Source organism: Saccostrea echinata, unplaced genomic scaffold (genome assembly GCF_033153115.1).
Source record: "Saccostrea echinata isolate AGI-Se365-2 ecotype Australia unplaced genomic scaffold, CSIRO_AGI_Sech_v1 ptg000025l, whole genome shotgun sequence".
Taxonomy (NCBI): domain Eukaryota; kingdom Metazoa; phylum Mollusca; class Bivalvia; order Ostreida; family Ostreidae; genus Saccostrea; species Saccostrea echinata.
This window is the reverse complement of record NW_026889774.1, coordinates 18,190,363-18,205,384: the sequence shown is the minus strand read 5'-3', so window position 1 is coordinate 18,205,384 and position 15,022 is coordinate 18,190,363. Positions and strand designations below refer to the sequence as shown.

The 15,022-nt window shown below is 33.0% G+C and overlaps 2 protein-coding genes and 1 long non-coding RNA gene across 4 annotated transcripts in view; 1 reads left to right on the top strand and 2 right to left on the bottom strand.

Moving 5' to 3' along the window:
- The window catches only part of LOC133192065 (NEDD4-binding protein 2-like), a 48,583-nt gene extending 44,234 nt beyond the window's left edge, over window positions 1-4,349 (bottom strand). Inside the window, exon 1 of the mRNA XM_061327904.1 lies at window positions 4,047-4,349. Coding sequence (XP_061183888.1) covers window positions 4,047-4,224 — 178 coding nt within the window. The 5' untranslated portion in view covers window positions 4,225-4,349. The remainder of the gene's footprint in view (window positions 1-4,046) is intronic.
- Window positions 1-15,022, bottom strand: part of LOC133192086 (uncharacterized) — a 427,629-nt gene that overhangs the window by 238,899 nt on the left and 173,708 nt on the right. The window lies entirely within an intron of this gene.
- The window catches only part of LOC133192067 (sister chromatid cohesion protein PDS5 homolog B-like), a 63,930-nt gene continuing 53,540 nt past the window's right edge, over window positions 4,633-15,022 (top strand). The window contains exons 1-4 of the mRNA XM_061327910.1: window positions 4,633-4,710; window positions 6,559-6,676; window positions 7,773-7,967; window positions 12,169-12,255. Of these exons, the coding sequence (XP_061183894.1) occupies window positions 6,581-6,676; window positions 7,773-7,967; window positions 12,169-12,255 (378 nt within the window). The 5' untranslated portion in view covers window positions 4,633-4,710; window positions 6,559-6,580. The remainder of the gene's footprint in view (window positions 4,711-6,558; window positions 6,677-7,772; window positions 7,968-12,168; window positions 12,256-15,022) is intronic.

The window sequence follows — 15,022 nt, the reverse complement described above, 5'->3', positions numbered from 1 at the left end:
TACCTTGTGTATTATTAGGTAGGGGGTATATATTTTTTTTTATTAAAAGAAAAATAAGTAACGTCAGGTGCCTGCATGTGGTTTTATCTTCTATTGTGGCCCTGCCCTTTTCCCGGGGGTTATGATTTAAAAAATCTTGAATCTATACTACCTGAGGATGCTTCTGAATTAATTAATCTGACTAATCATGGCTTTGCTATTCATGAAAGAAGATTTTAAAAGATTTTTCCTATGTAAACTTTGCTTGTTCATTGTGCCTCCACCCTATCCCCAGGGTCATAATTTAAACAAACTTGAATTTACACTACCAAAGGATTCTTCCATATAAATATGACCATCATGGCTTTGCTGTTCTGGAGAAAAAGATTTTTAAAGACTGGGTTGCAAATAACAATTTAAACCTTAGCATACTTTACCAACTTTCAAAGTTCATAAAGTGAAATATTTTTATCCCACAGTAGCAGCAAAAAGTCAGAAAACATCTTCAACACTCTTATTTCAGGAGGAAAATTAATGAATATAAAGCTGCTAATTGTGAATAATATACAATGTGCATCTTAGCAGGATATAGAGGATATATTTGATACGTAAAAAGAAAATTAAATAAATGTTGAAGGAATTTTCAAACTTTTAAGGAAATGTATCATGGATACCATTCTGGGTCTTGAAAATATTTTTTAGGAAGAAAACAGTGAAAATAAAAGTGCATTTGATGAGGCCAAATCTACTTTATTTCAGGGATCGACATTAATGGTTTTCCGATTCTCCAGGGCAAGTTAAATCTCAGTTCAGGCAAGTGAAACTGTGAACATACTTGTCCCATCAGGCAAGTGAATTTTCTGATATAAATGTAGATTACATTAGTTTATAAATAAAACAATTAATTAAAAAACTGATTTCCACCAGGTAAGTGTCTGACATTGTTTTTGCATTAGGAATCCCTCCTTAGCATTCTATATTATAGTTTAATTTAAAAGTCGGGTTCGTTATCGTTTTCTTTCATGGTAATTACACTCTATGTCTAACAACTCTGTTTCCTTCTTATTAGGAAATATTAAGATTACTTATTCACTCAAAGAATATAAGTAACACAAGGTATCCTGATCAAGACATGTATGTTTCGTAGCAAGTGTCTACCTTTAGTTATCTCAAAAATCAAAATTCAGAAAAGGATCTTCCAAAAAATAATTTTTAGAAATATGAATTTTATTAGTAAGGCCATACCAATTTCTAATATAGTTCGTCGGATTCGCCGCTTCTATTTACAACAAATCCAAATTATAATATTATAAAAAAAAAAATCCGCGCGCGCGTCCAAAAATATCCGTATACAATTTTTTTTTCTCGACTTTTTACACAAAACGCACAAAAGACTTGGAAACTTGTTTGACAGAAGCGCGGGATTTAGAATGTTTGTAACAGTTTGTGAAGTTTTGCACGATGCCTGTGTAACTGTTCGTATGTACCAGGGGTGAGCAATTAGCATCTCCCGACACCCGGGGCTACCATTTTTGCGGGTCGGGCTAGTGGTTTTCTGCAAGGAGGAATCCCGTCGGGCTAGTGAAAAATTTAACTACACACGCAATACATGACAAGCACAATCGGTATTTTCACTCATTTTTTTGCTATAAAATTCCCAACCAGTTAAAATTTTCCAGACAACATGCTCCGACTGTCAATAAATCTCCATAATCTTATTTGTTTTACAGTTCTATCTGACTATTTACTTCCAAAAACGATTGTTTTTTCCTAATCAGAATTTCCTCTATTCCTCCATTTATGGTAAATACATACAGATATCTCATTAAATTATTTACGATCACTCAATCAACTGAAAAATAAGTGTTTTGTGACTTACATAAAATATATTTCTAGTGTATTTAATGATTTAAGATGAAAACAAAATGAATTTAATTTCATTCTAAATGAGCTAGTGCAATGATCAGAAAAAGGAAAGATAATTTATTTAAATTCATTTTAATTTTCTTTCATAATAATTTATACATGATTTATATTGATAGTGAGAACTTTTAACTTAAATTTTAAAAAGAATGACCTCAGTACCCTGACTTTTTCAGCAATTAATTTCTTCTCAACATTAATTAGTATTTATTTTAATTTTTGCCCCTCTATTTGGGCTAGTAACTTTTTACTTGGGGCTAGTAACTTTGATTGACTTACTTGATTTTTTTTATTGCACACCCCTGTGTACTATAGTTAAAAACAATGGGTACAAAGTAGTTCCATACACAGCAATAGAAATGGAAGCATAGGAGACGTTTGAAGCTTTGTTTGATGAAACAATAAAGAGAATATCATCAACATATGAAAAATATACACAAGGTTAAGTAAATATTGACCATATTTGTTCAATAAAAATTAAAGAAAATTCAAGAAGCGATGCAATTGTGATTTTGAAACCTGACATGACCTTAACAATTTGCAAAGAATTAAACAGAAAATTTGTAGAAATGAAACTACGTCTAAATTGCAATGTTACGAGAAACAAAAGTAAGGCGCGTTTTCACATCTTATGAGTGCATAGAAAACGTTTTCTCTCCCAGAAAAAATAATTGGAAAAAGAGAACTTAGAAAATTTTGCCACCTGTATTAATTATATTTGCTCGCCTCATAATTTTGAAACCCGAAATGAAAAATAATATTTGTAAAATTATTTCGCTCGCTCGCCTCACTTTTTATTTTTGAAAATCCGAAGAACTATTTTACAAATTGGTGTGGCCTAAAGAAAACAAGAGGGGGTAAGGTTTTTGCTGGATGGCAGTGTGTGTTTCTAGGTTAGATTGACAAGAACAGTGGTAAACATAGAATTTCATGTACAAACATAGCATTGAATTGTTTTTCATGTAGCTCAACCTGCCAAATAGACATTTAATGTATCTGGTCATACTTTTTTCTAATCATAGACATTTCCAGCAATGATTAAATTATTTTCTTCTTTCTTAAATTTGGGCAACCAAGTTTTGCAGTTGGGCAAGTCAAAGTTTGAGATTACTTGTCCTTCGGGCAAGTGAATCTAAAACTTAATGTCTATCCCTGTATTTGCCCATACATTTTCATGCAGCGTTGTGTCAGACACGTCACAGAACCCTTGATTGCCGTCACAATTGAATACAATAACGTCACAGTTAAAATGACGTCAAATTGCGCTAAAATATTTCGCTATTCTTGCATTCCTGGTAGGTCTTGACTGTGCGTGTTAAAAGCTCACTCATTCTGACATTCCTATCCATTCTTATGTCTTAATAAATAAATGTTTGATTAAAAAACAACTTTGTAAACATAATTTATTTTGAGATATTGTGAATTTCTAATTAGATATTTATAAGTTTTATCTTATTTTATTTATAAATTTTTGAGTTTAACGAGGCCCAATTTAGTTGGAAATTATGAAAACGGACCGGCCAATATTTTCAAATTTTAGATATATATTCGTATGTACCATGCTTAAAAGAATTAGATTGAAAGTCAGTTACCTTGCCTTTATTGCAGTGGAATGGGGGCAATTTCAAAATATGGACCATTTTTGTGGTTTAACACACAATTAATTGCAAAAAAACTAAATGGTGAAATGTTTTGTTTTTCACATATATTATGCAATCGTTATTGTTTATACATATTGTGCACAGTAAATGCATAAACCACATTGACTGTACTGCATGTGGGATGAATTCTACCATTAAACCAGGTCCATAGGACAAGATTGTTTTAATGATAGAACATTCTTTCTTTGGTTGGTTGGCATATATAGCTAAATTTGGATATATTATTGGACCTCTTTTTAAAAAATATTTTAACGAGTGGTAGTGTCCTGAAGCAAATCTTATATATATATATATATATATATATATATATATATATATATATATATATATATATACTGGGAAAATTAACAAAGTTTCTCATAAAGCCAACAATTTACGACAAATTAAGGCATTATAGAAACCGAAAGCATTTAAGATTATTGACTTCACAGATATATGAATAGATTTAAAGGCGCTGGTTGTGAAAATAGTTTGATAACACACCATTCCATTCTAATTCTTGAAGGATGATAAACACCACATCCCCATCAACTTTTCCGTCAAACATATCTTGAACATGACGAAAAATCTGGTCGTTCACTTCCTGTTGTCTTTGAGAGCCGGTTAGAGGTGCTTGTGCTTTTACTTGATTTACTTCTCTGGTCAGATTTTGTCTCCTCATTTCAAACGCCACTGCTATGTTACGTCTGCATTCAAATACACCGTCATCTTTAACGACGATAACGTATGTTTACACTATCCTCCCTCAACGTGGTCTGAATCAATCTACACTGCGCAGATACCATGCGCATGGAGAAATCTCCAACTTACATATAAAACACGGCATCTGATTTGCTAACGTGTACAAAGTGAAAATTAATGAGTCACAATTCTGTTCTTACTTTCCAAGACCCATTGATAAAAAAATATCAGTTGTAAAAAAAATAACAGTGAACTGCTCTAAGGTTGAACAAGTTATGAAGTCAAACTGAAAAATTCAGTTATGTTTATACTAATCTTTCTTCTTTAAATTGACCAATCAAACGAGCTCTCTTGTTGAATGACGAAAAAATTATTTAACCTCTCATATGGAGGATATAGTTGGCGCCGTTTGGGAGAACTCTTTGTTGACATTCTTTATAGCTAGAGTTGTTTTGCAAAATAATAGGTAAAAGAATTTAAGTGATATCTCGTAGACTGTACACATTATTAAGATGCAGTCAATCATCCCATTGGAAAATATTCTCAAAGTATACCCAAGTTCATGGTAAAACTGTTGATTTAGCTTCCAAAATGGCCGAATAATTTTGATCTAAAGTATCGACTCAGGACCAAAATATGGAGAAGATTTGTCTTTTATGAAACATTTTAAAAATCTTTGTATTATATGTTTACATTTAAATACCTATTTAACAGATTTTGCATCTGTAAGTACAGAAATTTTAAAATGTAAATATTGAACAGATCACAGGCGACACTATTCTCTTTAGAGAAGTGGACAGACTTTCATCTACATCCACTTTTCTTCCCAAGCCTTCATGTTTCGATTCTGGAAAACGTTTAATTTTTGAACTGGTTCGAAAAGTCTCCAAAAAGATTTTTCCCCATAAAAGATTTGTACATTGAGGTGTTATTTGTGACGTAGTTAAAATATAAAATGTTTTGTCTCAGATCCTAGATTATGACTGTTATCTTGCCTTATTTTCATTTGGGCATTCAGTGCAAAGGCAACACTGTAAAACAATTCCCTTGTAGCAGCTGGACAGGTCTTTCTTTGTAGATTCTTTTCCTTTCAATTATAGTTGGCATATACATGCATGCAGCCACCAAAATCTGGTTGTAGAAAGTTGAGCTTTAATTACTTCTATAATTATTAGATTTCATATATGCATTTCTTGCAAAATATGCCAATGGGTCAATTTTTACATTTATGGTTTCACTGCATCCTGCTCAGTGCTGTAAGATAATGTAAGATGCAGGTTGGAGAATAGCAGCAAATAGATTTATTTTTCTGCAACCCATCCAGAGCATCTTCGACTGATAATAGCATATTATAACAGAATGAGATAAGAAAAAGACTTGTACCAGTTGGTCCAAAGGAATTACAGGTTTTCCATATGGAATCTTCCCTGCATGCAGATTGTCCTTTTAAAAAGCTTAAGAATTGGAGGAATGAAGAATCATTTTGTGTCTTACAGGTGTTCGTGTCTTTTAAAATAGATATTCCACTGATAGGTAAGCAGTAGAAGGTGACAGTTCATCTCGATTAAAAAAAAGTTTCCTCATTTTGAAACAATGGTCTTTACCAAGACTAATTTTGGATGGTGGCACTGCCATGCAGTTCACAATCCCCCACCAGACATAACACAATGCTGCTTCTCTTTCTCATTAGGCATAAGTTAATTTTGTGAAAACATTTTAAATAAAAAAAAATTCCTACAAATGTTATCAGGTATAAAGAACTTTGTATTAAACATTAAGTTTTGGCACATCAGGCCTTTAAAAATCTGTTGGTGACCAGTACTCTTACCGGGCTGAAATCATGATTGTACTTGCCATAATATTTGATGGAGAAAAATTTGATAACATTTTTAATTGAAATTGCTTCTACAAGGTACCTCCCATTTCTTTTTTGTAAAATTACCGCTTTTTATAATTTTTTTTCGAAAGCCCTATGTACATTATTTGTATGTACCTACTTTGATCACTACTGCCATAAGTATCTCAAGTGTGTTTGGTTGCATGCCTTGGATTCAACAAAGATCTTTTCCATATATTAAACACTCTCTTTGGAGAACCATGTTATGTAGATGTTTTTTGATATTATATTTTTTACACACATATATTGGGTGGAGTAATTAGTGGAACTTTTAATCTGGAATAAAAATTTTTGCAAGAGGAAAAGGTCATTATATATGTAGAAATATAATAAAGTTTGATATTGGTTAGAAATATCTTTTGAATATTTGTAAAACATGCTTTGATAAATTACTGCTGATTGTGTTTCTATTTACAGATTTCTTCAGTAAAATGCGACAATGACCAGTGTTGCAGGAAAAAAGGTGGTGTATCCATCTGGGTGCAAGGAAGTGAATGAAGAGCTTGGGAAAGATGAATTGGTTAGAAGACTCAAGGTACACTATGTCTTGATTACAGTTAGAGTTGAGAGCAGATGGCTATATGGCAATAGATTAGGGCTGTCACGGTTCCAAAATTTTTCGGGTCAGGTCGGTTCTGTAAATTTTCAGTTCGGTTTCGGGTTTTTCGGTTCGGTTATTTACATCTATTTTAAACCTTAATTTCATGAATTTAACTTGAAAATTTTTTTATTTGTTACATTAAATTTACATTGAAAACAAGTCTTAACCATGCGAACGTCTAGACTTCAGTGTGTAGAACTACTTGGCCTACTATTAGCCACAACCTGACCATTCCTGCTTGTTTTGATAATTATCTTATACTTCATTGACAAATGTTTTGTCATGGAATGAAGTAGATTTCAGTTGTGATGTTTATTTATCACTGTTACCGTCATCATTCCTTACCGAAACCGAACCAAACAACTTGGACCGCAGTTCTCGGTTATTTCGGGTAACCGTGACAGCCCTACAATAGCATCTTTGCTAGCCAAGGGTTTCTGATACGCTACTCTCCATATAAACCCTTGGCATACGGTGCTGACAAAAGACGGGATTGTTTTCGTTACGTGATCACGATTCTTACCAGGTACGCACAGATTGCTTCATCGACAGAAATAAAAAGCGTATTTAAAAAATAATGTTTTTAAAGAATAATTAACAAGAAGGTAATGATTTATGTAAATTTGTTATTTAAACATGTTAAAATGCAAATCTACACCTTCAGTATAGATTCTTAATCACATATTTTGCATGTAGATTAAGATATTGGATGACACCATATAACTATTCATAGAATGACATGTTATCTTACAGATCGTTGTTTACTTGCATTTTTCATTCCCGATATTAAAGAGTCAAGATATATCCCGAACCCAAATATTGTCATTTACAAAAAACAATTGCTGATTGGTCAAACGATGTCGTTCAACTCCAATCACAACTTGAGAAAAAAATCCCAACTTTTTTTAACACCGTATGCCAAGGGCTTATGAGGAGAGTAGCGTATCAGAAACCCTTGGCTAGCGAAGATGTACAATAGATGAGGAGAAATGACTGACTATAAAAAAATTATGGATTTTTTTCCCTGTAGCTCCTTGCCAGGGCTTTCCAAGATATGGGTCAGGATGACAATGAGCAGTACAGTGGCTTAGCTTTGTATCTAGCCTCGGATTATTTTATGGATCATCAGAGTAAAGATGTGCGTTTGCTTGTGGCATGTTGTATTGCAGATGTGTTCCGAATATTTGCTCCTGATGCACCATACACTGATGCTGCACAACTCAAGGTACAGATCCTACATGTAGTACATATTTATCTACAGTTGCCAATGTCTTATAAAGAATACCAAAGAAATCCAATTATAATTTTGTAACAATATTGCATCTTACAAAAGGTGTGACCTATTCCTTTGGTTGTAACAGAAGGCATAGCTTTTTGATCACTCCAAGTTATTATTTTTTTTTGTTAGGGAAACACTAGGAAGCATTTGATTGGTTGCTATGGCTTCATAATGGTCATATAATTCTCATATTGTGATGTCACATAGAGCTATAAATTGTTGGGTTGTAAGTGATTCACACAGCAGGGTTCTCATTAAGGATACACCAAAGGCTTTTTTCAAGGTTTTCAACAATTTTGAGATTTTTGTCTAAGAAAAAGAAGTTAATCACTGCTTTATAATGCATGTAAAATTTTTGGTAATTATGAAATGGTTTTCTAATTATTTAACAATAATGAAACATAAACACTACCACATGTGAATGTTCCGTTATTGAAGCTTCTGATTTGATCTGTGACTGCCTGCTCATGAAAGACGCAATAAATCACTGTGACCACTTGGGGAATTCTTCAGTAGCCACACAGAGGTTATCAGTAATTAAACTACAGGGACTCTAGATTTAGAGAAGAAGATCTAACAGATCACTGATGACCATAGAATAGGAGGTGGAGCTTAGCTCTTGCCATTTTGCCGGGAAATCTTTCTGATTCAGAATTGAACCTATTTTACTTAATTAAAAGCATCTAAATACAGAAAAGAACCTCCCATTTTTGTGAATATGCATGGAAAATATGGCTAAGTGACAGGTATCCAAAGCTGAATCTCCAAGGTGTCATATATTCCTAGCTTTGGCAGATTTTGTTGTGTAATGTGTTTTTGCCCTCTACTGTAAAGTAAGATCAGACAGTTTGTGGTATTATTTCAAAGGATTCAGCTCCCTTATTTATTGACCAATTTCTCTGAAAATTAGAGGGGATACTTCCCAAATGTGTGTTCACAAAACCGTATCTCAGATTTTTGATATCTAGCTTTGTTTTGGAATTGAGGGAAATGTTAAATTAGGCTAATAAATTGTTAACATTGAAGGACAAATGGCTGTAACTTTTGAATTAGAAGATTTATCAAAAATCTGAGGTACAGTTTTTAAGTTCAATCTTTAATCTACCTTGAGGCAAAATTACCACTTTGAGGGGTTAAATACAAAAAAGTTGATTTATAAAATATTTATGTACTAAAATTTACATTAATATTTAAATAATTTTTAAATAAGTTATTAATTAAAGTTTAAATTAGGATAATTAAATAGTAAATTTAACAAACTTTCAAATGATATATATATTTATTATGTTATCTTTGATAATGAAAGAATTACATGCAAATTAAATTCCGGCATTTGGAAACCTTTGGTGTATCCTTAAACGCAAGAATTTATGTAATAGATACAGCTAGATTATATGGGACTCATCTTTGTCAAAAACTGTGTTCAAGGACTTGCTGATGGACTCATTCCTGTTAGCAAGAATATTCGTGAGTTTTGAAAATTGAAGATTTCAGGAATAGTCCTAAACATATTGTATCAAAAGTATCTAATAGACACATTGTGAAAATATGATAAAAGTTCTAAAAATATGAAGGTCATAAATGCTTTTTGTAGTACCTATTTCATGATTATTAGTCCATTGTATCACATGGTGAACTAATTTTAAACTCTGATAGCTAATAAATATACACATGATAGTAGCAGTTTTACACACATAGGAATCCTGTATTTTTAGCTCTTCTGAGCCAAAGGCTCATAGAGCTAATGCTATGGCCATTTGTGTGATGTGTGTAAACTTTGTAGAATATAGGCCATAACTCAAGAACCCCTTGGCCAATTATTGTCAAATTTGTCACAGGGTATCCTTGGCCCAAGGGCTCCTGTTTATACTAAAACTATGGTTGTGACCCTTAAACAAGGAGAGATAATTAGGAAAATAGAAACAAAAGTACTGGTTGCTAAAAAATCTTCTCAAGAACCACTGGGCAGATTATCACCAAACTTTCACAAAAGGATGAGGATATGTTGTAGATTAAAATTTGAATGGGGATTTACCCTGGGGCAGAGGGCGTGGTCTCAAGGTCACTTCAAAGTTGACCAAAAATTACATTTGATTAAAATGTTGATATTTTGTTTACTATAAGGACAATGATCATAAAACTTTGTCAGTTGATGCATCTAAGGACCTCATATCATGTTGACTCAAAAATAGGTCATGGCGACCTACTTTTTTAATTTTGTGGCCATTCTTTTTCAAAATGATTTAGAGGCATCTTTTGAAGGCTTATGATCATAAAACTTTGTCAGTTTATGTATCTTGGGTCCTTGGAGTACTTCGACTAAAAAGTAGGTCACCTTGACCTACTTTTTTAATTTTTTGGCTAATCTTTTTCAAAACAATTAAGGTCATTAATTCGAATACTGAGAGGTTTAGAATCATTAAATCTTGTAAGATGATGCATCTTTGGGCCATAAAACATAGTTATTAAAAAGTAGGTCACAGTGACCTTCTTTTTGAACTTTGCAGGCATTCGATTTCAAAGCGTTTTAGAGGCATAATTTGGACATTTTAAGGCTTATGATCATAAAACTGTGTAAGTTGATGCATCTTGGGTCCTCAAAAAACATCAACTGAAAAGTAGGTCACCATGACCTACTATTCAATTTATATGACTTTAATTAAATATTTCAGGTACTAACTGGCTTAGAATCATTAAACTTTGTCAGTTGATGCATCTTGGGTCCTTGGAGTACAACAACTGAAAAGTAAGTCACCGTGACCTACTTTTGAAAATTTATGGCTTTAATTAAATATTTCAGGTACTAATTGGCTTAGAATCATCAAACTTTGTCAGTTGATGCATCTTGGGTCCTTGGATTAGGACAACTGAAAAGTAGGTCACCATGACCTACTTTTGAAATTTTATTGCTGTATTTAATATTTTTGGGTACTATTTGGCTTAGAATCATAAAACTTTTTCAGTTGATGCATCTTGGGTCCTCGGAGTAGGTTGACTGAAAAGTAGGTCACTGTGACCTTCTTTTCAATTTATATGACTATAATAAATATTTGAGGAACTAATTGGGTTAGAATCATCAACACTTTGTCAGTTGATGCATCTTGAGTCCGCAGAGTTAGTTGGCTGAAAAGGAGGTCACTGTGAGCTATTTTTGAAATTTTATGGCTTTATTTAAATATATCAGGTACTTACTGGCTTAGAATCATCAAACTTTGTCAGTTGATGCATCTTGGGTCCTCAAAGTATGCCATCTGAAAAGTAGGTCACTGTGACCTACTTTTGAAATTTTATGGTTATAATTTTAAAAATATTTTTAGGTATTAATTGGCTTAGAATCATCAAACTTAGTTGATACATCTTGGGTCCTCCGAGAATGACAAGTGATAAGTAGGTAACCATGACCAACTCTCAGGTACTAATTGGCTTAGAATCATCTTGGGTTCTCAGAGTGTTTCATCTAAAATGTAGGTCTTGATGACCTACCTTTGGAATTTCAAGGGTTTATCTAAATATACAGGATATTTAGAGGCTTCAAATAGAAGTGATAGGTTGTACAGTTCATCAGAAGAGCGATTCAAGGCCCTTGGGCCTCTTGTATTTAAAAACCATATGATTACTGGTTGTATACACACTGTGGCATGATCATCTCTATCAAATAAGGAATACATATGTATTCACACATACTGGTTTGATTGTGATTTTGAAACAAAGTTTTCAGCTTAAGTTTGGGATAGGAACAAGGTTTGTCTACAGATTCAGTTACCAGTAAAAGTAATTTGATTCAGGTTAGCATTGTTGACCATGGGTTTCATGTTTATCAAATGTATACAGTCTATCCCAAAAGCACTGGTCTGTCGGAAAAATCAAATGAAAATCGATTTGGTCCGATGATGAAGTTACAATATTTGGTCCGAATGTCCGACGGCCTCTTAATTGAAATTTCTTGGAAAACACCTAATAAAAATAAATGTCCTTGTTGATAAAAAGTTTCGGTCCACAAAAAATTCAGTTGGTCCTGTGAAATGCATCAGACTGTCGGTCCAAATGTCCAGTGTTAAAATATTTTTTTCGCAAACGCTGTGTATAAATTGTTTTTCAGCTCGCAAACTATTTTTTAAGTTTTATAATACTTATTTTCTGTTGAAAGGAAATCTTCATGTTCCTCATCAAGCAACTCAGAGGATTGGAAGACCCTGATGCACCTTCATTCAAAAGATATTTCTATTTGTTAGAGGTAAATTAAAAACAGTATCTAATTCATTTACATTTGTTTCATTCCAACTGTCAAATTTTAGTTAATGTTATGGTGTGTGACAATGCATTTCAAAGAGTGAAAATAGTTGTGCATTAGTGTTTTTCATGTCTGTCATAGTCCTTCTGTCTGTCTGTCACAATGGATTAGCTTGCTAAAAGAGACTGTTAAAATATTTTTAACAGACTTCAAAATATTGATACATTTTGGTGAGAGCAATTCAATTGTGTCATTTTTCTGACCTTCACCTACCCTCTGACTTTGACCTCACTATTCCTCATTATGCACTTACCTTAGTTGAAAGGAACTTTCAACGAACTTCATCTAGTGCTATGAATTGATGAAGACAATTCAAGCATGTCATAAACATGACCAAGACTTTCCCTATGACCTTTAACTTTTCATAATATTCTTTATCAAAGTTTCATTCAACAGTCAGGGGTGAGACTGAAATCCGTCATTTCTGAAAAATGATGGATAATTGTCATATTTACTAACTACGTATTTTCGTCATTTTTGTCAATATGACTTACTATCGTCATATTTTCTTTTTCAACTTAATTCTTCTATCCTGGTTACATAAAAGTGAAATTTGAATTCACTGCTGAAAGAAGAGTGTTTACGCAAGTTTCATTTCATCCGGGTCATTAATTACTGCCGACCAAGTGCGTTAGAACATCAACATGGAAGGTGAAAGTTGTTATTTAGCGGTAAATGTCGAATTTTGGTAAAACTAATTCGCCATTTTTACATGGCTTTTAGCCCTATAAAAACATATAGTACACTGTCTGGAAGAATACATACTTGTTAGGGGTGGGACGATATACCGATACACCGATACATATCGATATTTTCTGCTAAGATACGGTTTACGATACATGCCTTAAAATATCGGTACGAAACGATACACGAACAACCTATCCAAAAATTGAAAATGAAAGTACTCGTCCTTGAAAAATGGCGGCTTGTACGAAGCGAAGAGATGATGCGGCTTGTACGAAGCGAAGAGATGATATTGATATTGACAACACGCTTTAGAACTACAAGTCGGAGATAAGGGATAAAACATTTTCACTTTTAAGTATCCTCGGAAGATGGGACAAGAAAAGTTCCGTATGTAAAGCCGGTAAAACGTGTGATATACAGAAAGTATCGTTTCCACAACAGTTGATAATATCAATTGTTAGTCCATCTGGCTCGAACAGCTCATAACAAAGCATGGATTTTCTAATTTCAAGAATTTGAAATTTTGAAACAAATTGTGGATTAATATTTTTTTTTTGTAAACTCAGCTTGGTTGCAGACTTTCAGCAATTAATAATAATGTACATGTGATGTTTTTCTTTTTAATGAATTTTTAGTCAGTGTTCTTGATGAACTACCCAACTATTTATAAACAAGTTGTTTATGGACATTTGGCAATACGTACAAATAATTTTGTTTTTGTAAATATTTAGTCAATGAAATTGATGAACTTCAAGTATTAATTTCAAATATCAGATATGATTTGATATAGAATGATTTGTTGATTTATTGTCAAGACAAAAAATTAAAACAAATACTAAGTTTTTTAAATAGTTTTATAATTTATCATAATATCGAGATACGTATCGTATCGTGCTATATGTATCGAGATACGTATCGTATCGCAAGATCTGTGTATCGTCCCACCCCTAATACTTGTAGAGAAAAGTCTCGACAAAAAATTAAAGCCTTAAAAAAGTAGTGCGCCTCAAAACAAGCGAGATATTTCAGTGCGCCCAGACCCTCCATTTTGAAAAAAGATGGAATATCGTCATTTTCGTCTTCTTTCCTATTTAATGCAATAAATTGACAAATAACTCTTCCAATCTTATTTTTGCTTGGGAAATTTGTACTGTTTTTATTTTATGACTAAAAATCGTCAATTTATAAATGACGGATTTCAATCTCACCCCTGACTGTTCAAAGATATATATTGTTGAGAGCAATTCTACTGTTTCTTAATTTTTTTTTACCTTGACTTTCCCTGACCTTGAACTTCACTTTCAAGATCGTATCGAAAATTACAGTATTATTCAGCAACTTTTTTCTAACCATTGGGAATGGGTCAGGTACCAGTTCAATTGGGAAAACAGGAATTTATCAGTCTATTTTGGGAAACATCATTTTGGGGGAATTGGAAAAAAATTATAGGCTATTTGATGAAATTGGGAAAAATAAGATTTGCTTTCATTATGTATTCAGGTGTAATTCATTTAACTTTTCAGCATGAACTCTCAGGCCCGTAGAACGTGCAGGGGTCCAGGAGGGCCTGGCCCCTCCACTTTTTTCTGAGTATAGTATTTTGCTATAGTAAATTTTCCTTAGATACTGGTTGCCCCCCCCCCCCCTTTTTTTGATGTTGTAAGGCAAATACCAGGATTTGGACAGTAAATTAGCAATTAGCTTTTTTTTTCAATTGGGAATGGGGCTGAATTTTGGCCCCAAGAAGATACTGATAAATCCCCAAAAAAATAACATCAAAATAGAACAAAATGGAATTTTCTGTCTTGTTGTCAACAAGTGAAATTTATTTTGCTTTTATTCTAACCTCGTTACCTTTTTATCCATATTTTACAGAAAACACCACAAGTATTCATTGTTTTTTATATTAATGTCCCTTGTTTCTAATGTTTTCATGCTTTCAAGTTGTCAAAAATGTAAGACACTGACTGTCTACATGTGTACATGTACCACCATATTACAGCTGATCTCTACTTTCGATTTC